Here is a 22,392-nt window from a genome sequence, read left to right on the forward strand (position 1 = left end):
AATCATTTTGTTATAAAAGATTTGTAACTATTAATATCAAGACAACAGGCTCTTTAAGTGTGCCATCTTGTGTCTGTGTTTTGCTGTAGCGGTGCGTAACGACAGAAACAAAAAGAAGAAGGATGTAAAGGAGGAGGTGGTGCTGCCAGAGAACTATGAGCTGAGTGGAGAACTGGAGGAGCTGGTTAACAAAGTCAGCAAAGCTCACCAAGAGACCTTTCCATCTCTGTGCCAACTAGGAAAATACACCACAGTGAGTTTTTAAAAAACGCATAATTACATCCACCCCTAAACACTCACACCTCACCCAAGCATTGGCTCACCGCTTTGCCAGAAGGATAAACACTGTATGGACTCTGCACAGCCGCACAGACAAAAGTGTCCCTCTTTCTCTCTCCCAGAATTCAAGTGCTGACCACAGAGTACAGCTGGACTTGGGCCTGTGGGATAAGTTCAGTGAGCTGTCCACTAAGTGCATTATAAAGATTGTGGAGTTTGCCAAGCGGCTACCAGGCTTCACTACGCTCACCATCGCTGACCAGATCACCCTCCTCAAATCTGCATGTCTGGACATCCTGGTACCAACCACATGCTCCTATTTCTCCTCCTTTTTAACCAACTCTCCCTCCACCTCTTCCACCTCCCTAACGCTTTCTCATTTGTCACGCTGCTTAACTTGTCGATATAAAAGATGATGATTCTGAACAGCTGTCATGATTTTTTTTGGGACTGAATTTCATCCTCATTTTACTAACTGCCCACTTTTTTCTTTCACTTTGTGACCTTCCTGTCCTTCTTAGATGCTGAGGATATGCACTCGCTACACCCCAGAACAAGACACAATGACCTTTTCAGATGGCTTGACTCTGAACAGGACCCAGATGCATAACGCTGGCTTTGGCCCTCTCACAGACCTGGTGTTTGCCTTTGCTGGTCAACTGCTGCCTTTGGAGATGGATGACACAGAGACGGGCCTACTCAGTGCCATCTGCCTAATCTGCGGAGGTAAGGGTGTCCCTGACAGTGTGCTACCATTACTTGGTTCCATTGTTTTGCCATTACCTCGCTATTGTTTTCTTTTTCTCCTCTTCAAACGTGTCTCTTTCTGTCATTGTTTCAGATCGCATGGATCTGGAGGAGCCACAGAAGGTAGACAAGTTGCAGGAGCCGCTGCTAGAGGCTCTGAAGATCTACACCCGCCGCAGACGCCCAAACAAGCCTCACATGTTTCCCCGCATGCTGATGAAAGTCACGGACCTCCGAGGAATCAGCACCAAAGGTCAGCTGAGGTTTTACATACCATTACTACAGATTAGGAATAAAGCCAGGTAACAAACCCTATTCGTTTCTGTTACCAACCAAATTGTGTCCGCAGTACTGAAGATCAACAACTGTGAAGTACTAAAGTTGACAACGAATGTTCATATTTGTATTTTTGTTAACATTTTCATGGATCAGATAAAAAAAAAAAAAAAAAGACAAAGATCTGGTTGTCTACTTGTGTCAAGACAATGTTAAACATTGTTTTAGTGTCGGTATCCTCTAAGTATTCAGGTACCGAATTGGCAAAAGTGTCACAGGAGATTTGTTGTAGAAAATAATAAAGCACATCGAGAGTGTCATTACAAAATAAAACATAAAATATTTTTTAAAAAGTAGACTGGTGAGAATTTAAGATTATTTGATATAATTGTATCATGCGAAAAAGTTCTGTCAGAGAGAATATACCATCATCTGCGTATAAGAGCACTAGGAGGCATTGTTTTTCTCAAATGTGGAGAAACCTCTCAATTAGTGATTCCTTTCAAAAGTGAAACGTGTGAAAGGCCTCCTCTGGTCCCTCTTATACACTATCCATTTAACAAATGTGTATGTGCCCCGTAGGTGCGGAGAGAGCCATCACACTGAAGACGGAGATCCCAGGCCCCATGCCTCCACTGATCAGGGAGATGCTGGAGAACCCCGAGGCCTTCGAAGACAGCAGTGACTCAGGAGACAGTGCCACAGCTGCTCCCCCTGCCATTCAAGCCATCAAACAAGAGGAGAAGCCCGCGGATGAGTCAGCCGTTGAGGAGGAAGAGGAGGAGGAAGAGGACGACTACTGGGATGAGGAGAAAGAGCGAGGGGCGGACAGTGATGGGGAGCCATGGGGGGAGGCGGCAGCGGGCGTGCAAAAGAAAGGTGTGACTGGGAAAGCGCAGTGAAAGAGACATGATGCTGCTACTTCCTCTTCCAGATCACTGAGCCCTCGCCCAGCAATATCTCCTCGCAGGAACCTCACAGAATTAGGCTCTTATACAACACAAGTGTTGAATACAGCACATATTTACATATACTGTACATGTTGACTGAAAGGAAAATGTGTTCAATACAGCATAGGAAGTAAAGAGTGGGAGAAGCAAAAGCACTAAATGTCAGTGGGTCGTGGAGAGCGCCATGAAAAATCACTGTGCCAAAATGAGACTGTCTAAAAGATATTTCAAAAGCGTTTTTGTCCACCGTAAGAGGAACGAGAGGTGGTGGACAGAACAAAATGCACTCTTCCGCTATCTATAAGGGCTATGCTTTGTATAAAATTGATGGTAAAAATACATTGCAACAACAGAACTCTATGTGGTGTCCATTTGCCGCAAATGTCTTCTCAGAATTCCTTTTATTACTATTCAGAGATATGCGACTTATTTTTTTATTGTATGGTTTTTCTAAGCATGTACACATTTCTGTTCTGTCTTTATGCCTGTTTGTGGGACTCTGTGTTGCTTTTTTTGTATATTTTTTCACTCAGTCCTGCTCACATTTGACTGGACATGTGATTTTTTTAAGCTACTCTTTAATTTTATGCATTTCTGCTTCATGGACACAGTAAAAAGCAATAGCAAAGACAGTAAAGAGAGCAATAGCAAAGAGAGAGCAGGTCATGAGCGGGACTCAAACTCACAATGCGACAAGCACGTGGTATGAAAATCTCTGATGGGTGAAACATCTGAAAAAGGATAAGAGGAAGACTGTGATTTCAGGTCTGGTGCTTGTGATGCAAATAAGACACTAACAAATAATGCAAAACAAACAGAAGCATATCTCCACCTCACGACAAAAATACACACAATCATTTTTTAAAAATACTTAGACTAAAGAATCTGCAGGGTAGATTTAATGTCATCATCACACAATCTCAGGTTGATTCTATCAGGGCCACGTCTCACCTGTCAAAACAGTATTTTAAGAATCTGCTGGTGTGCATGCTCCGACATAATGCCCCCTTCTTCAACAAGAGAATCCTCTCACACCAGGCAGTAGGGATTATTAAGAATTGAAGTTGTTGACCACGCTTTTATTACAGCGGCCAGGTACATATAAGCCATAATATTTTAATTTTTCCAAGAGTGAGGAAGAATCATCCCAACAGACGTTACCATATAAAAGCAGTTTACTTCACAGAAAACCTCAGGTGTGTGTGTGTGCGTGTGTGCTTGAATGTGTAACCGAGAGCATTTACCAGTACACAGTGATGTTGTAGAGACGTGATGTTGCTGTCATCACTGCCACAATCCACAGTGAACATTTATCCAGAAGTCCAATTATTAGTATCATAAAAATGCACATAAAATAGATTTTGTAGCAAAGAACTAAATGTTTTTAAAATAATTCACTCACCCAAAGACCCCTGTTGGACAGTGCGACATTGCCGATGCAAGCTGACCAAGAATCACATGAGTGTTGCAACCGTCCAACATAATTAACAACAAAACAAAAGCTTTACATTGGGTGACCTGTCTGCTGCAGTACAGGGCGATAGTGTCAGATGATGTGTGTTCATGTGTGCTGTATCTAATGAGTGATGCAATACATGGATTTTGTAAAATAAATACTTATAACTTGTTTTTACTTGAGACTGTACAGCTTTTTTTGTCAGTATCTGTTTAATGAAAGACAGTGTGAGGCTCACTGAATTCCTTAAGGGAAAAGATTCTCCATCAGCATGTTGTCCTTCATGGCATGAGACATTGCAGTAAAGCTGCAACTTTTTTTAAATTTAGTTTTCTTTTTTTAAATGAGGGATAAAAAGTTGGAGGTAGTGTGTAATATCCGAAAAAAGGACTGCATGTTTCTGATAATATATGGAGACATTCACTCCCTGAATGAAGCAGAGAAAGAGAAGATGTAGAGAATATAAGAGGAAAACTGATCCCACATGATGATAGTGGCAACTACACCAGCAGCTTTGAAGCAGTGACCATATATATATATATATATAAGTTAGACATGTCCTTAGTACCATATGTAAAGCCATGAACTACACAGGGGTTGATTTAAGTGTTAAATAATCAACACAGACGCCACAATATTTTCTTTTTAGAATGCCAATTGTGATATAGGGCGGTGACATCACAATCAAAAGTTATCTTCAGTGTTTTTCATCTGTCACACACACAAACACACACGCACACACACACACACACACACACACACACATACACACACACACACACACACACACACTCACACAGAGACGCACACAGTCAATATTTTGCACATCGTCAGCCAACTCTGCATACTATGTAGTTTAGTACTTAAATATGTTTCTGCATCACATAACCACGATATTTCATAATAAAATGTTTTCCTGTTTTTTTTTCTTCTTTATCTCGTAGACTTGTTTCTTTTCTTGAATTTGAGCTGGTGCAATAAGTAAGCCGTGGACGAGGTCACAAAGGCCTCAGCTCTGTATGTATGCATGTGAGTTTGAAAAATCCAAAAAGACCAAAGATACAGTATTACATAATGTGGACAAAAGCAAAAGAAAAAGAACGTTCATTAATAAAAGTTCTATTGAGGTCATTGACATGAAATATATTCCCTTAGTAATGTGTGGTAGATGAAATTTCATGATTTTAATGACTTTGACGCTGGAACCATCTCTGTTACATTTTGTTGTTGTTTTTTTAACTGATGTCTTACTTTTTATAAACACAATCTTTATAGTGTGCAAATAACTTGTCTTCATGTTCAGGGATTCAGACACCTCATGCTTTTTATTTCAATTGGACTTTTACAGAAATAGCTCTGATACACACACACACACACACATACACACACACACACACGGAAAAACAAAGACTGGACTGACTCTTGTTTTTACATTTTGATATTTGCTTATTTGTTGCTTGTTGTTTGCTCATTTGTTACTTGTTGTTGTCTTTCTTGTATTTTGATAAAGACGCTTTTCGTTCTCAGACGTTTCAGCGTCCAGTTGTCCTTTTCTTTGCCGTCACTTTACACACAGAAAGTCTCGGGATGGAAACTTACAAAACACAAACTGCCATCAACATGTATTTATCATCATAGTTTATTAAAGAGCAGTGTCTCTCTGACAGAAGCTCGGATCAACAAACAGAAATGTCATAAATTAACTTTCATGTTCGTCCAACATGACGCTGTGCTCGACAAGCTGCAACAGAACATTTCACACTTGTCTGTAACACACACCCACACTTTTGACACGGTTTCAGGATTCACACTCACATGCAGAGGTTATGGGCTGATATTCTACTGAAACAAGATGTATTGCATTCATCATGGCACCAACAACACTTTCCCTTTTAATCAAAAGTTAGAAAATCTATGGATTGTAAATGGAGCCTAAATTAAACTGAAATATTTTTAAGACAATTAATACCTGCTCATGAAAGTCTAAAGAAGAGTTTTGTTTATCCTTTAGCAGTAATAAAACCATTAGCCACACTAATAAACCAAAGTCTGGACACTTAAGACTCACAAATTGTGCAGTGTTTTCCTTAAATATGGACACTCGCACACTAAAAGCTCTGCACCATAAATATGACCTTTGTAAAGACCATTTCCTACGTGATCAACTAGAAAACAACAACAGAATAATCCCAAAGGTTTTCTAATGATCCGCATGAAGTTGCACCACAGTGGTAAACAAGCAACTTGCCGTCCACGTTTCTTTGTGTTACCACATGGGGCAGTCAGCCCAGTCACTGCAGAGAGGAAAAAGAACAGTCAGTAAAAAAAAAATGAAATCCCATGTCTCTACTGCTGCTGATCTACTGCTTGCGTAACAAGAACTTATTTAATCACTGCTGCTATTTTTAGTGCTGTTATTATCATATTATTTACATCTTTATTTTTACTCTCTGATGCGCCCTGTGACTCTTCCTACAAGAAAAGAAAGTGCATGATAGGTGGAACGACAGCATTTCTAAAACAGCAACCAGTCTGCCAGGGAGGAGAGTGCGAATGAAGTCACCACATAATATTTTCGGCAAGGTGATTCCGGTCATGGAGGAGGGAAAAAGGGTGTGTATTGTGTGGCTGGTCGAAAGCCAAAAATGTCACCTCAGGATAGGGTCGGTGAGTTCTGGTAGGATCAGTTGCTTCCCTTCACAGGCTCGGGGCTCACAGTGCTGCCTCCACACATCCTGAGTGAACACACAGAAGCACAGATGGATGTCAACTGCAGATTCATCTGTCGTTCAATAATATACACACCCAAAACATTTGAGTGAGAACCAGTAACGTGGATCAGTGTTTGTTTTTTAAATGTAATGTCTCATTTATTTTCATTAGCATTTAAATATCTTAATATATTTCTTAGATGTATATCTTCAAATATAACTGATGTCATTTGAGTGAAAGCATTAACATGTACTTTTTTTTCCATTATGCAACAAGACTGTTGGTTCCAAGGCAGCAACATTAACTAGTCTGTAACCCTAATCTATAATATATAACCCTAATCTTTGACCTTCAGTACGCTGGTCCTGGATATTGTAAAACAAACAACAGTCAAAATATTCTTGTCAATAATATACAACTTTAGAGATAACATATTGTTACACATTACAAATATGAAGGTACAAATATGACTGTCATCAGATGTTCTTTATCCACTTAAAGGAATACTTCATCTTCCAATGACCATTTGTAAATCAATCACTTAACCCATGTTATGTTGAATTTGAGAAGACAACTTTGTTTTTCAACACATATCCTTGGTGGATGGAGAATCCAAAAATAAAGAAAAATTTTGATGACTTGAAGTTATAACTGCATTTAACAACAGAAAAACTATATCACATCATTGCGTTATAAACTCACACAGCTTGCGCAGCATGACCAAAGTCTCATTTATCTAGATGTATGCTCAGTACTTCCTGAACAGACAGCTCAAGTGACTTTGATGAATCCCAACTTACCTTTTAAAACACCAAAATTACACAATATGACAAATAAACTAACTGATTCAGGCAGGCCAGCAATTACTGTTTTTATCAATGGAGTTTGGCTTCAAAGAGAGCATAGATAGATTTCACTCCCCGTTCAGTACCTCGTCAGAAAGGGCTGTCTGTTTGGGAAGTACTAAGTATGTGAATGGATAAATGAGACTTGGATCAAGTCAAAATCATGTTTGATTTCCACTGTCACATATATCTTTAGTAATGCTTAAACTCGCTATCAGTCCATTTGTCTATGTTCTCTCCCATTTTTCTGAGGGTACCTCAGAGGTTGCTCAAAAATGAAGCCAACACTAAAATGCTAAAACCTGCAGTTCTTTGAATGCCCACTTGGGGCTGGCTCCAAAAGCCAGTAAATCCCCACAGACCCCTGTTGAAATGCACAACTTTACAGCAGAAATACACATGTTTACTACCTGGTACAAATAATGGTTTTGGACGCTATTGCTAATTTCAACATTCATGACAACTTTACGGGGGCAATTTTTTTTTTTATAAAAATCACGCGTTTACATTTTATTAAGGCTTAAAGTAAAGCATAATTAAGGACGGGCCACTTTAAGTGACTGTGGCTGTCTGCGGATAGTGTCCTCGGCTTCTCAGTCAGATCCACCCCTCACTCCTCCACAGCTCCACCCTCTCGCCGAAGCATGGTCACTTCTGGCTCCAAAGATCCAAGATGGCGATGGCCAAAATGCAGAACTCTAGGCTTCAAAACAGGAGTCCACAAAACAATGGGTGATGTTATAGTAGCTATTTCCATTATTTTTACAATTTATGGAGAGTACCTACTCTGAAATAGGAGCTAAAATTTACCTTAAAACGGCATTCTATGAACCATGATCATTCCTAGTTTTTGTGTTGTGGAAACAACAAAGAAAGGGGGTTCTTATAACGAGGCTGTTAGAGCCATGAAAAAGTTTGAAAATACCTTATGATTTCAATTCATCAACAGTTTTTGGATTTTTCGTTTAGCGGAGGCATGTGAGAAGAACAAAGGTTTTTGAATATAATGTAACACCGGGTGAACAATTAATACACAGATCGTCATTTGGAGGATGAAATATTCCTTTAAGAAGTTATCCGTATGCTGAAATTTTTTTTTGTTTGACCACCTTTAAACTGTCTGTCAGCTTTGGTGTTCCAGATTGCAAGTCTTTGTTCCATGTTTCCTCTTTTAATCCTGACCCAGTAAGAATAAATACATTGTCATGACTTGTACCAGTCAACATTAAACCTTAGTGTTCAACAATTGTCCTGGAGCAAATACTCCCAGGATGAGGGAAACTAGTCAAATATTGACCCACTCAGGTCTGTTAGCTCTGATGCAGGTGGTGTTAAACTTTGTTTAGTTTATGTGTGAATAGGATGGCACACCTGTGTGTCAGAGGCTGGTGTGTCTTCTTTGCTTATGCTGTGTGTCTCAGCAGCAATGGTCTCAGCTCTGTTGGGCCGTTCCAGGTGAGCGGACAAGAAAAGAGGTGAACGGATCGATCTGGGTGAAGGTGGAGAAGCTTCCTTGTCATCCTCAGAGGAAGTGCCAGAAGCTGTTTAAAATTAGAAACGAGTCTTCACTTTGGTACTTATTACAGAGCAGTGAAATAGTAGAGCTGTGTATAAACAGACTTCATTACTCACAGACGCATGTTGGAATTTCCCCATTTGATGTACTTTCTGGCACAATCCCCAACCTCTGCTCTAACTGACGGATGAAGTTCAGCAGGTCCTGTGAGTGTCCAATTTCAAACCCACAGATTTGTGGAAGAGTTGAAGGGGAAGAAGAAGAAGATGAGGAATAAGAACGTGAATGGATTAAGCCAGTTTATAGACGTTTTCAACGTAAACAGCTATAAAAGTGGTATCCTCTCATTTTTTGGTGAGTTTATGGAACAGTTTCCTACTTTTATTTAAAATATCATTATTGACACTATTGTTTTAACAGTGCTACATGTTAACTGTAAACATCAGTGACAGACATACTATAATCTTAAAAAAGAAAATAGTAAAATAATGATACAAAACGTAGAAATGCTCCGTTAAACATAAAAATCAAAAGTATTTACACCAAAATATATTTTAACAAGCAAAAGTATTCATCATGTAGAATGGTCCATTTCAGAATAATGTACATTATATTATTGGATTATAATTATTGACACATTAATGTGTAGATCACTTTATGTTGCAGGTTTAAAACCTGATCTCAACCTACAATAATACATTATAATTAATTTGTTAATTTTATTTTCCTCTCCTACAGAGTTTGCCATGCTGTTCTATAGTAGCCCAGGATGGACAAACCAAACCCTGGCTTTATACAGGGCCATTTGCATTTTTGTGACAGCCACTGTAGTTCTCCTACACTCTTGGCACATGAGCGAAGTTTCAGTTTGGCAATATCACCACTAGAGGCCACTAAATCCTACACTCTAGACCTTTAAGCACAAATACCTTAACATTGTCCTCAAGTACAGCACTTGAGTAAATGTACTCAGTTAATTTCTCACCACTGATATGAGCTTGGAAAATGGAAACTTATGACTTTTTTTTTTTTTTTTGACAAGGCCTCCCTGAGTCATTGCACCTTTGGTTCCAAATTGCACTGGGTGCTTCAACAGAACAAAATGAACAAAACTGTTGTTTGTATTTTTTTTAAAAAAAAACATCTTCCATCTCATCTAGCACTGATGATAGTCAAGGACTGAAACATTTGCTGATGTTTTTCTCACTTTTTCTCATTATTTTTTGCACTTTGAGCTCTCTTCTTTGTGGCACAGTTGTTTTGAATAAATTGACATTTTTTGGCATTGATCTCAGCCTGTGAATCTTTTTTTGTGGCTGTCCAGCTCAGTTGGATTGATGTGCGGATATTTTTTCTGCCATCCTCTCTTCAAAAAAACCCCCCAGGCCATTAAAAGGCCCATCTTATTTAGATCTATCTGATAAAGTAATATAAGCTGGATATGTGGTCTGGTGTGGAGTCCTTGCCTGTTTCTCCACCTGCTGCTCCTCTCTCTCTGTCTGGGCTTTCCTCAAACTGGCCTTCAGCTCCTGTAGCTCTCGCTTAGTGTCACTCAGCAGCACCTACAGGGGGCAGCAGTGTGATACTCAGACCGTCTGAACACCCACAGCTCTGACCTGGCTTGTCCTCTCTTCACATGACAGTGAGAAGAAATGTTTACTCGCTGATTATGGAAGCTTTTCTATTTGTGCCTGTATGTGAGTAATAAAAGAACTGCGCCGAACTCTGGCATCGCTCTCCAGTTTCCAAAAATGTAATCTGAGCAACTGATGATGCAGATTTGTGGCACATGAGTGGCTATATTTAGAGCTGAATGTGTTTGTGTGTTGAATAATGGTGACTGGGATGTTCTTTGATTTACTTACTCGACTGCAATCTCTCTCTCGTCCAAGCTCTAATTCCAGTTTCTCCCTCTCCATCCTCTCCTCCTGGAGCCACTCCTGCCTCCGCTCCACCTCGCAGCTCAGTTCTTGCATTTTCTTTTTATCAGTCTGCATTTTAAAAGAAAGCAAGTTTGACAACAGATTCATGTTGACATACAGGTGTGTATGGGTTTTGCTGTATCCTCACTTCTGCTGCGTGTTTGCAAGCCTCTCTTTCCAGAGCCCAGTTGGCACGCTCCTCCCTGAGGACCAGGTTCTCCTCAGACAGTTGCAGGGTGAGCTGGGCTACTTGCAGCCGGGCTTGATGCAGCTCAGTGTTGGTATGGCCCTGACGGGTGCCCAGCTCTCTCAGTTCCCTACGCAGGCCTTCAGCTTCATGCTCACAAGCCTCCAGACGCTCCTGCAGCCCTTGTGCCTGCGCCAGAGCAGCCTCGTTCTCCTCCTGTACAGAGATGTAAGATGGGCAGAAATGGCAAACAACTGAAGTAAGGGAGAGAAATGATTTATCACAATATATGCTACAAACACACACACACACACACACACACATATATATATATATATATGTATGTATATAAAAACACATATCCAAGAAGGTAAAGGAAAGCAAAATCTCAAGTTCCACTCCTGAGTTAATACACTAATGGTGTTTTTCATCCCACTGCTGGCAAGATGACACTGAACCACTTAAATCTGGCCTGGTTCCAGTAAATTGTTGGGTTGGAGTCTTTCTTATATTACAGGGCTGCCTGTCCTCGCCCCCCGCCCCCCTCTCATCAAGCCGTCTGTGTTTTACAAGAGAAGAAGATTACCTGCAGACATTTTCTCTTTTCCTCATCGTGTTTCATTTGAGTGGACATTTTCTTCACTCTCTCCTTCAGCCTGTGGGACAAAAAGTTAGTTTCAGGCCCAAGGAAATACATTTATTAAGACACATGTTTAAGCTAACATAATTATGTCCCGAACACTTGCCTTTCCAGGTCCCCGTTTTCCTCTTTCTCCCTTTCTTTAAGGGCCTTGAGATCCTTCTCCAGCTCTTTGTTTCTCTGCTGACATTCAGCCTTTTCAGCCATGTGTTTACTCAGTTCGGATGTCAGATTTTCCTGACTGTATTTTACATTCTTTCAATGTTGTGGAGAAAATAAAACATGGTTATACCTTTCATTAGTTATTTATGAAATTCAGAGCTTTTTGGAGGTAAAAATGAGATGGCAACACCAAGAAGTGTGTTGGCATGAATTGTCTGTACCTTGTGTTTTCCCTCCATCCTCGTCAACATCTCACAGCTGTTTCTTAAGTTGTCTCTAAGCTCTGAGATCTCCTCCTTCATTGCTTTTCTTTCACGCTCCCACTCCATCCTCGCTTTTCTGCTGTTCTCTTTCTCATTCACTACCTCCTTTTTTGCCACATCCAGAGCCTGCTGTATATCCACCTGTTTTTTTAAGCATTCCTCCAGCCGACTCTGCTCACAGCATGGGGAGAGAGGACAGAGATATTTAAACAACTGAATGGATAAATTGCCATGTTAGTAGTTCAACTAAACTGATTTTAATTCCCACCTGAAGCAGTTGAGCCCTGGGGATGACCAGGAGCAGCTCCTCCTCTCCATCCTCCTCATCTTGATCCTCTTTCAGAGTCTCCAGCTCCTCCAACGGCTTGGGAGCACGGAAAGTGAAAGGGCGACTACGGGCACACACCTTTCCCATCTTATCCACATATATGAACTGATACTCCACAGCACTGGGGCGGGGCAGGTAGAATGCTGTATCAAGCAGATATGTTATGTAAAATAAATTAGATGTACAGTAAATTAGCAGTAGCATTGACAGTGGTGTGCTTGATATATTCAACATTTTTGTTTCAAGACACAAGAGTTACAATATGCAGGATTTTCCTTAAAAACAAGGACTTATAAAAAAGTAATTCCTCTCAACCATCACTTATGGTGGTGCGTTTATTTGCAGAGACGCTGCCCTCCGCCTGTATTTTCTTCTTATTTTGCTATGTTTGTCTTTATAAAAAAGTAATGAGCAGGTGCCAGAGAGTCAGCAGCAAGCATCCAAGAGCAAGCTATGAAAATCATGGACACAGCATCGAAATAACAAATCTGGTGAGGGCAAATGCCCAACGAGAGTGAATCTGGAACTGGCTTTCACTTTTACAGGGGAGTGTGTTTACCAACAGGAAGAGAATTCCTGCATATTATACCTTTAATCGAAGCTGAAAAGTCTTCTTTTTTAACTGGTTAGCACTAGTCCAATCTACATGTCGATGTATCCTTGGGCAAGAAACTGATTCCCAAACTGTGATTGTGTATAAATGTTTAAGTGGGTAGCAGGTGGCCCCTTGTATAGTATCAAGGTGTGTGAATAGGAAAATGTGTCTAATGTAAAAGTGCTTTGAGTGGTCAGAAGACTAGAAGGGCCCTATACAAGTGATCACACCCAACCATTAGCGATACCTGGTGTAATCAGAGGTGCAACGGACTTTCAACCCAACAGAGCAGTAAAACCAGGAGTGCTCTGTCGGGCAAATGATTTAGTTAGCTCTAAAAGTAAGAACACTGTAAAAATCAATTATAATATCAATGGCGCCATATTTATTTCATACATTTGGATGACTTCTTACCCTGGAAAAGTACACAGCAGTTGACATTGGTACCCTCAGTGTACCCTTCAGGAACAAGAGCCCATGTATATGTGTAATACTGTGTCACTGAAGAACAGCCCATCTGTGGCATGATAAACACAGTTAAAACCACAAAACATAAAAATGTGCATCACCATCACTACCCCACGACACACAACTTATTTTGATAAAAACGTTCTGTGTCAGTGTGGACGAATGGTGCTAAAATAAATGTATCTACCTCAAAAATCCCTATCCAGTCACTGCTGCTCCACTGATGGTCAGAGGTCAGACTGTAGTGGCACTCCACTCTGGTTTGGGGGAAGTACAGTTGCCCCACATTTCGAAACTCCACCGTGGACTGTTTATCCATGGTAATAGGAAGCTGGGCTGTTTAGGAAGAAAACATACATGGATCCGGTGAAATGTGCTCCAGTTTCAGTCTGGAGGAGAACAGCTGATGAAAGGTGATAGCAGAGTCAGTTCAGGAATGCAGCATGGTCATAACACCGGCCGCCTATGGCTCTGCAATATGTTTATAAACAACAAGCTCATATACCGAGACGTTATACCATATAATCTATAAAAAAAATAGAGATATTGGGAGGACTGTTTGTAGTTCTGAGCACTGTTGCGTTGTTTTCATGAGTATGCAATTTTTAAAAAATTATTAAAACCATAAAAATTAACACCTTTTAACTTACATTGTAAATTATACCAAAATCTTGTTGAAACACTTTATAGAATTTGTTTTTGATCATACAAACTATTGCTTTTCATGTTTTATATCTCATTCTTAAAAACCACCAACCTAAGCTCGATTTGTAATTAAGTGGACAAGTAGTCAATCAAGTAAAAAGTGCTCTGAAATGTGTATAAAATAAAATAAAAAACACGTTCTTCCCTTCTTTGTTCTTCTTATTTTCTAGTAAACAGATGTCTTTTGCCTTTAGTTATTAGTCTTATTAAATGCAGGTCTGTCTGCTTTAATTATTTATTCTAAGAACATTAAATAATTGTATGCTTGGATTTTAAATTTAAAGAACTTTATGGAGTTCTCTTACCTTATTCTGCTGAGAATCAATGTGATGCCTTTTCTGCTACCTCATGAAGGTTAGAGCTGTGGATCAATCTGTAGATAATGATGAGCAACCCTGTCAGGTGCAAGAGTTTCACAACATCTCCTGCACCATGTGGAGCCCACAAGTAAATTTAGTGATGCTGGGTGACTCTTGGGAGATGCAGTTCATGAGTACACAGCTCGTGACAAGGCAAAGCTGTGCTGTGGACTTCAACTCCCATTATAGGCTATAGTTGTAGGATACAGGATCTGCTGCTGGTAGTTATTGCTCATTGCAATTCTCAGTAGTGGCAGTGGAGGAGGGGTGAGGAAAGGGGGGCACTGTGCTAAAGGCGATGTCACTAATCCAACTGTCCTGGAATCAGTGAAAGACATAAAAACAGCAGAGTTCCCAGTCTGACAAAGACTTCCAAGATACGATACCAGCTTTTGAATGTGTCATTTATTTATGGGGTTAGGTTTTGGGTTATTTCCTGCATTTTCCTGCAAACTCTGAAAATATCAAAGCAAAGATACACTTACACCACAGTGTAAAACTCATCAGTCATTTCCATGTTCTAGTGATTTGGATTACACATTTAATGTCCTGCTAATTTAACCCTTACTCTCAATCAGTATGACTGCAAAAGCATTGTGGTTCCACTTGTGGCCACTTGATGGCAGCGTAGTTTCAGCACTGAGTGGTGTTTTCAGTGCATTTGTTCTACTCACAAAATTAAAAGTGAATCCCAAATTAAGCCCAGAACACTGAAGATTGTTATGGCAGACAGTTTGGAAATTAGTGTAGATATTTACATTATTGTATTAAAACTGTAAGGTAGATGAATGCAGGTCTGTTGGGTGCTTAATACTGCAATAAGTTGGTCTGATGTCAAGTGGCGGACACGATACACTCCCTTACACAGATCAAGCTCACAGTGTTTTGACTGGTGAAGTTTTCCTTTAAATGATTTTTAAGAATAAATCACTTGCTCTCACATGTTCTGTTCGCTAACTTTATTGCATGACACTTCAGCCCCTCTGGCTCTCTAAAAGCAAGGGAAAACTCTGCTCTCCATGTGGCACTGGTGGAAAATGTGAGTTAAGTTCTTGCTTGCAGTTGTGGGCAAACAATAGCTGCTGTTGGATGCAACTTTCAAAGGTCTCCACTTAATTAGTCTTAGCTTCTACACAGCAACCATTTTGGCTTGCCATAGTGGGAAAAACATGTTACTGATAACAGTGACAGTGAGCCAGCATGTACAATACCAGGACCCTGAAACTAAAGCAGCTAAACTGAATTTAGACATTAGTTACTGTATTGCTTTTTTACACTGACACATCAAAATGTTTGCTTCACCTGTTTCTAGCTCTGCCGACAGGAACAACAAATTTCCACTTGTCCAACATTACGTCCCACCACCTTCAATCTTATGTGAACATGCTAAAAATCAGCCTTAGGTGTCAGAAAGCATTCATCTTTGACGCACTAGAAGGAGAAAATTATTTCATATTTCATTATTCTTCATTTATTTGAACAGCGAGTGCTGATCCTAGATAAGGTCAAATCACAGATAAAATCAGTTTATAAACAAATAAAATACATTATCAAAATAATGACAAAACTAAAAAAAAAAAAGAATACTACATAATTGTCTTGTACAGTGGTGCAATATGAACAATACTTACAACTGTATATTTGCGAAACGGTTTTGTCATATCAGGATATTACAGAACTCTGTAATGTCACATGGAACAGTAAAGTGTGTACTTTTTTCTTACTGAGGACTGTACCTCCATGGTTTAAAAACATTCTTAATATAATGTACGAAGGAATACCCTTTAAGGTAAATTAAAATGTCTAAGAGGTGAAATCAGTTTTTCATGTTTAGCAGTCACTGTGTGTCCCAATATGCATCATCATGAGCTAACACATTAGCTAACATTTTCATCAGCTAAAACTAAAGTCTTCAGAAGTTTAATTAATGCAATAACCCTACAAGTAAATTGTCACCAACACCCCAACTTACTCTTTGACAAGAAAATTAAAAATATACCCAGAGCACCTTATATAACGTTAGTGTTGTTGTTATTATTATTTTTTTTACAATGAATAGTTCTCATAGAGATGTGTTCAGTATGAACACTGATCAGTAAAGAAAAGCCATTTCAAAATGAACAGACAGATTTTTACAGAAGAAGAAAACATGCAGCTGTTGGATAGATGCGTGTACAGTAGCAGTATTAGTGTATTACAAGCTCTCCTTGGAGCTGCTCAGATATACAGGCTGAGCTATGCGGAGAAATATGAGCCTGTACATCAGTAGTACATTGAACCACTGATCAATTGTCCGAGTAAGCCAATTCCATGCTGCTATTGATAAGGCACATGTCAGAGAAGGTTGAATAGCTCACACTTTGTTCAGCAGTGTCAAGACACCAAGTTCTGCCAGCTTGGCTCTGGCTACGTCCTCCCAGCCCTTATTGGCTAGTGGGTTCCTGGGCGACGGATGCATGATGCCCTCCACTCGTACCTTGACATCTGCTGCTGACAGAGCTCGCCGCGCTCGCTGCTCTGCCACCTTCCCAACCCCGATCACCATGGAGACTCCCAGTGCCTCCACAGCCTGGCACAGCGCAATGTCACACAGGGCCAGGAGGGCCTCCCGCTCACCTGCCGGCAGCTCAGGGGGCGTTAAATTCTTCCCACTGGCAGCCATGAACATGAGCGGGCACAGATTGTGCACAAAGCAGTGCTGGAAAAACAGAACTGGTTCACCACACAGCTTCCTGAAGAAGCCCCAGAAACGTGCGCCACTCACTTCACTCTGTGTGCAGGCAAGTCCTGTGATCCGTCGCTTTGGATGCTCAACTTCAGGATGGCCAACGTCCCCTGTGATCTTCAGCCAGTCAACAACTGACTTGATTTCACCAAAGGGGACCTGTGCCAAGAAAACTATATTATTTCTGCTTTTTTGACCACATCATTGACACAACATAGAGTTACTGCTATAAATTACATTGATTTAAACAAGTCGGAATTTTGTGTTATAGGTAACCAGCACACTAGCATAAAGAAAACTGGGAAAATATAGCTCAAATAAGGTCACCAAGTGATAAAGCATGCAAATTCCTGTGGGAACATGACATATATTTAATGCGCAACTCCTCCACAGGACAAGTGGAAACAGATAATAATGCAGGACCCAACCACCCTACAGGAACAGTGTGTTGGATAAACCTTTTACAGAGCAGACATTTTGACTTGTCATAGGGGAAAAAGCACAGGTGTATTACATTAACTATAGCTGCATTCCATGTAGGGCAGGTCCAGGTATTGTAATGTACATATGTACATTATTCCAGTACATTATTCCAGTATACTGTACATGGAATCAATCATTTTATTCATTCATTAATCAACCATTGTTGTTATGTGGACTGTCTGACTTTGGATTGTCATGCAGTGTAAGACAAATTGACAAAATAAAAGAAAAACCTTAAGGAAATTGGACTTAGAAATTAAGAAACTAGAGAAAGAAGTGATTTTTTTCCAATCAGACAGTGACTCATCACATTATTTGTCACTTGTTTTTAGCACGTTTTTAATTAAAATAGCTGCCTTTTTGCAGTTCTTATTAAATAGCTGCTCATAGCAGGGTTGTTGAAAATAGCTGCTTTTTGCAGTTTCATTAAATAGCTGCTTATATCAGGATTGTATTCATGTTTTATTTTTGTAAAAAGTATAAATCGCTTAAGATAAAAGCAAGTCATCTGAGGGAGCAGAGAGCACTGGCAGATGTCAAGCTCCAGTGGGAAAAGAGGAAGCTGCAGGACATGGAGCTTGCCAGACAAAAGAAAGACCTTAAGGAAAATGGACTTGGAAATTAAGAAACTACAGAAAGAAGTAAGTAATTTTAATGCACATTGTAAGCATGACTGTGATGCAATGTATTAATCAATATTATTTCTCTCTTTCTCTCCACAGCTCAAAGCAGACAGTGACTGATTACAGTATTTTTCATTTAAATAAAATGAGGTCAAAGAATATTGTGGTTTCATCTTCATGTTTTCATTCATTGATGTAAAGTACACTGGAGTTATTGGTCCAGTTAACTGGGAATATAATTTGGGAAGGTCATACAGTTATGATACCTAATAACCACTAATTGTGTTAATGCCAAATACACCTACTTGTATGTTTATTCCAACAATTAATCCTTTTATTGGTAAGGATATGTGCATGTCAAAGTATGTTTGGGCTATGACAAAAATAATGTTTTAAATGTTAAATGTTTTTTTTTTTTTTTTTGTAGGCTTAATGTATTTTGTTCAAAAATGAGGCAAATACGTACATAAGAACATGAAATGACGGTAAAACACATTGATTTCCGATCGCAGTGACAGCTGACTGGACAGATAAGGCACCAGGCTAAACTAAGCCTGGTTGTTAGCCTGGTCGGGACCAGGCTAAGTGCACAGAATAAATATCCATGGCAACATATGTGCCTCTGCTTTCGAACAACCGAATCAACGCTAAATTAAGCCAGGATAACCAACATATCCCGGCTTAATCCCTTATCTAGGTTTCGAACAACAGGCCCCTGGTTAAGATTCCTTTAGTGTTTACTGTTTAGGAGGTTTTTACTGGGAGCAAATTATCCGCAGATGTCTCTTCCTAACCAAAATGAATGGACCAGGTGATTAAAATGGATAAAAACACTGCATAAAGCAGCACCTTTTTTTCTCTGATAAGTTAAGAGGTCTCTTTCTCTCTAAAACAAATGGACTCTTGTGATTTACCCATTAAAAACATTAATAAAGCGGTGTTGTTTGGACGCCGCTTGTTGCAGAAGAGAAACTAACTATGGTGGCCAAATGCCAAAACACAAATGGCCTTATCTGGAGCCAGTGTTTGGTTTGTCCGTTCTGGGCTACTGTAGGCACAGGGGCCGGGGAGGACCGCTCCCTGTGTAGCCTAGATATAACCGGCTCATTATAAGATATGGAAACACTACAATTCTTAATGTTTAGGTGATTATACACTAACGAAAACATACTTATGATAATATATTCCATTTCTGCCAATATATCCCACTATATACTACACACTGGACCTTTGAAGCCCTTAACTGTAGTTGATCCTTAGTGGTGTATTTCCTTACAAGGTAGTATTAAATCATATTACAAATGTTATAATAAAATACAAAGACAATGCACACCAACAACAACAGGAGCAAGGCTGTTACAGTTGATGTTAGCAGCTTCCGCATTCATGCCATCGAGCATTACTGCTAAATTCTCCATGCTCCTGTGCAACATGCTGAGATTAAATGTAGCCTAGACATGCTGTGCTCACCCCCGTCTGTGCCATGCCGAAGGGTCCTGGGTTCATCCCTAAAAACAGGATCTTCTGTCCGCCCTGACAGTACTTCTCCACGAAGCACCGATGGGTGTCCCAGGCGTACTCCAGCGGGTTGTAGATGTACCGGACAGGCTCGCTGAATGTGAGGCTACGGAGGTGGGCATTCAGCTCCAGTTCAACCTGCAGAAACCTGGAGGAGGGGGTCGTGTTGACCTCCGGTGCTGGTTTCAAAGCCTGCTCCTCTGACTCACACAAAGGCAGTGCCTTCATCTGGTCTCCACACGCGAGCTCATCACTGGCAGATGTATTGTCACTCAACATTTTGACACGAGCATTTAACCAGAGCCGGTTTGTCAGATATAAACGTAGCAATGACGCTACGTTGTGACAGCTTCCCTAAGGTTTGGACACTAACGTCAACTTACTTTGCTGAAACCTTTCGTTGACTCGTATTATTGTGAGTGGACCGTGGATGTAGAAACAACACAGTGGACTGTCTTCCTCTGCGCCGTCCTGCCAGGTTTTGTCTGGTCGCATCAAAGCGGCTGCTGCCCCCTACAGGAGAACTGCTGTCATTACAGCGAAGAAAAAGCTACTACTGCCCACTCACACCTGTGGCCTCATAGTCCATGGGCCAGAGCCCAAAGTTTCATTTGTGGGTACCACTCAAGGGGGCAAAACTTAGTAATAATTTATGAAAAGGTCCATGTCTGTAGATGATATTTTGGTATGATAGACATTCCTGAGTGGCAGCTGTGTCACAGTAACCAGCTCTCGAAGTGAACCACCCCCTAAAGTAAATTGGATTTTAGACGTTGGTGCATAGCCTGGTTTAGGCTCATGGTCAGGACATTTTTCAGTGTTTTATAATATTGAGTTTGGTGTCATTTTAAAGGGGGCCTTGTTGGCTTTCACTTAAGCCTAATTGTGAATCTTTCTGACAAATACTGAGGTAACTGTAGCCCTTTAAACAGCCAATGACATACTTTTTTTTTTCTCTCACAATTTTTCACCTGAATTATATTTTTTCTTTTAGCCTTGTGGCATCTAGGAACATCAGGGACACAAATATATAATTTATAAAACTGTGGAGAATCTACACTAAATGTTTACGTATATATACAAATGAGGAAAAGTATGTGCGCCAAAAAAATTCTGATTTATAAAACCATGCGCCTGCCAGTATACAATTTATAAATTCCAAATCATCTTGGAATTGTCTGCATGTGGATCAGCCTCATATCCCGCCGTCTACACGCCCACATTCAACTAAGTGGTTTTGCAAGTCGGTCTATAGGTAAATATTAGAGATGCACTACATTGGATTTTTTGCTGATATCTGATATGCTGATCTATAAGAAACTCATTTGGCCGATAACTGATACTAAAATCAACATATCCATATATTCTGGAAGATTATGCAACTTTCTTTCCCGATTCCTTTGACTGAATATACGTCGTTGTATACTTATACCCCAGTTTATCTTTATTTTGTATGTATTTTTATTTATGTAGGCCTACTTATGTAACACCTTGATTTAAGACCATGTAGCCTATTTGTGTTTGTATTGTGCAGTACTATTATATTATTGTCTGATTTATATGCATTTAGAAGAATGTTTCTTTTAAAATTTGAAGAGCCCTAAGGAAGATATACATTTTGTTTTCCAAAGGTATTGTTTTACTTTGTGAGGGTTTAAGAAATTTGTAAAATTAAGTTTAGTACTTAGGTACTTCGAGTTCAAGTTGAATGGTTGTTTATTTGCTCGATAAAGCTGTGAACCTATCATGAGGCCGAGAAGAAGAAAAGGGTCAGACCCAGACCTGGCAACCCTGGAGAGGCGGGAGCATGGAGGAGAGCAAGAAGAAAAAGTACTGAACAGTGTGTCAACAAGATCTGACTGTAAGCACAGGAGCATGCGGAGTGTGGGGCTTTTGTTCAGGTACTGTGAAAGACTGCAAACATTTTTTTTTTTAAAAAGCGCAGTGCCGGAATAACTATGTGGACGGTTTAGCCTGCTAGCATCTTACTAGCTACTTCAGCAACTTTTAACTAGTGTAGACTTAGCTCGCTAGCCGTTAGCTAGCTTAGCAGTTGAGTTTCACATTATGTTCTGCAACATAAGATACGTCAGTATATACCCCACTTGTGAACTTCTGTCTCAAAAAAGGCAGTTGCCAACAAGTTGCTAAATGAGACTACAGAACGTCATCATGCTGATCTGTGACCAACCAGCTTTACAGTCTTGTTATGGAGGTGACATTATAAGTCATGAGAACCTCGTGTAACGTTAGTTAATTTGAAGTCGAACCTTAGCCTTTTACCTCTGGTGATTGCATTTAGGCTTCAGTAATCATGAAAGTGGTGTTCATTTATGAAGATTATCTTGCTGAACAAAACGTTTCAGTATCATAAACGTTTGTTTGCCACAGAGCTTATTTTCTGCAATAATTCAAAATTCAATGGAAAAATCCCATCTGCTTTTTAACAAGGGAACCAGTGTGATGCTAACTTCTGTACCCTCCTACAGAAAAATGTCATTCCTGGGCCACTCTATTACAAATGCTTGATCTGGCCTCTGTCCCACCCACCACCACTGCTGCTGGTTTCACTTTCTTCTTTCTGCAGCACTGCTTACGCTAGGTTGACCAGTGAAAGAGCAGTGTGTATCAGT

At 40.1% G+C, this 22,392-nt stretch overlaps 3 protein-coding genes across 4 annotated transcripts in view; 1 reads left to right on the forward strand and 2 right to left on the reverse strand.

Annotated features, from left to right (window-relative positions):
- Window positions 1–3,885, forward strand: part of rargb (retinoic acid receptor, gamma b) — a 40,914-nt gene extending 37,029 nt beyond the window's left edge. For both annotated transcript variants that reach the window (XM_050037942.1, XM_050037943.1), the window contains 5 exons: window positions 90–253; window positions 402–578; window positions 801–1,005; window positions 1,121–1,279; window positions 1,885–3,885. In XM_050037942.1, coding sequence (XP_049893899.1) covers window positions 90–253; window positions 402–578; window positions 801–1,005; window positions 1,121–1,279; window positions 1,885–2,204 — 1,025 coding nt within the window. In that variant the 3' untranslated portion in view covers window positions 2,205–3,885. The remainder of the gene's footprint in view (window positions 1–89; window positions 254–401; window positions 579–800; window positions 1,006–1,120; window positions 1,280–1,884) is intronic.
- On the reverse strand, window positions 3,367–13,682 carry LOC126385903 (calcium-binding and coiled-coil domain-containing protein 1-like). Its single transcript, XM_050037940.1, has 13 exons — window positions 13,534–13,682; window positions 13,293–13,395; window positions 12,224–12,426; window positions 11,914–12,126; window positions 11,637–11,785; window positions 11,477–11,546; window positions 10,852–11,106; window positions 10,647–10,772; window positions 10,248–10,343; window positions 8,898–8,985; window positions 8,637–8,806; window positions 6,361–6,443; window positions 3,367–6,002 (listed from the first exon to the last, which is right to left on the reverse strand). Exons 1-13 carry the CDS (start codon window positions 13,663–13,665, stop codon window positions 5,975–5,977), a joined length of 1,716 nt encoding a protein of 571 aa, XP_049893897.1. The 5' UTR covers window positions 13,666–13,682; the 3' UTR covers window positions 3,367–5,974.
- Window positions 13,683–15,356: 1,674 nt separating this feature from the next.
- On the reverse strand, window positions 15,357–20,237 carry smug1 (single-strand-selective monofunctional uracil-DNA glycosylase 1). Its single transcript, XM_050038918.1, has 2 exons — window positions 19,712–20,237; window positions 15,357–17,294 (listed from the first exon to the last, which is right to left on the reverse strand). The coding sequence occupies exons 1-2, from the start codon at window positions 20,036–20,038 to the stop codon at window positions 16,764–16,766; spliced, it is 858 nt and encodes a 285-aa protein (XP_049894875.1). The 5' UTR covers window positions 20,039–20,237; the 3' UTR covers window positions 15,357–16,763.
- Between the last annotated feature and the right edge of the window lie 2,155 nt (window positions 20,238–22,392).

The sequence above is a fragment of the Epinephelus moara genome, chromosome 24 (assembly GCF_006386435.1).
Source record: "Epinephelus moara isolate mb chromosome 24, YSFRI_EMoa_1.0, whole genome shotgun sequence".
Taxonomy (NCBI): domain Eukaryota; kingdom Metazoa; phylum Chordata; class Actinopteri; order Perciformes; family Serranidae; genus Epinephelus; species Epinephelus moara.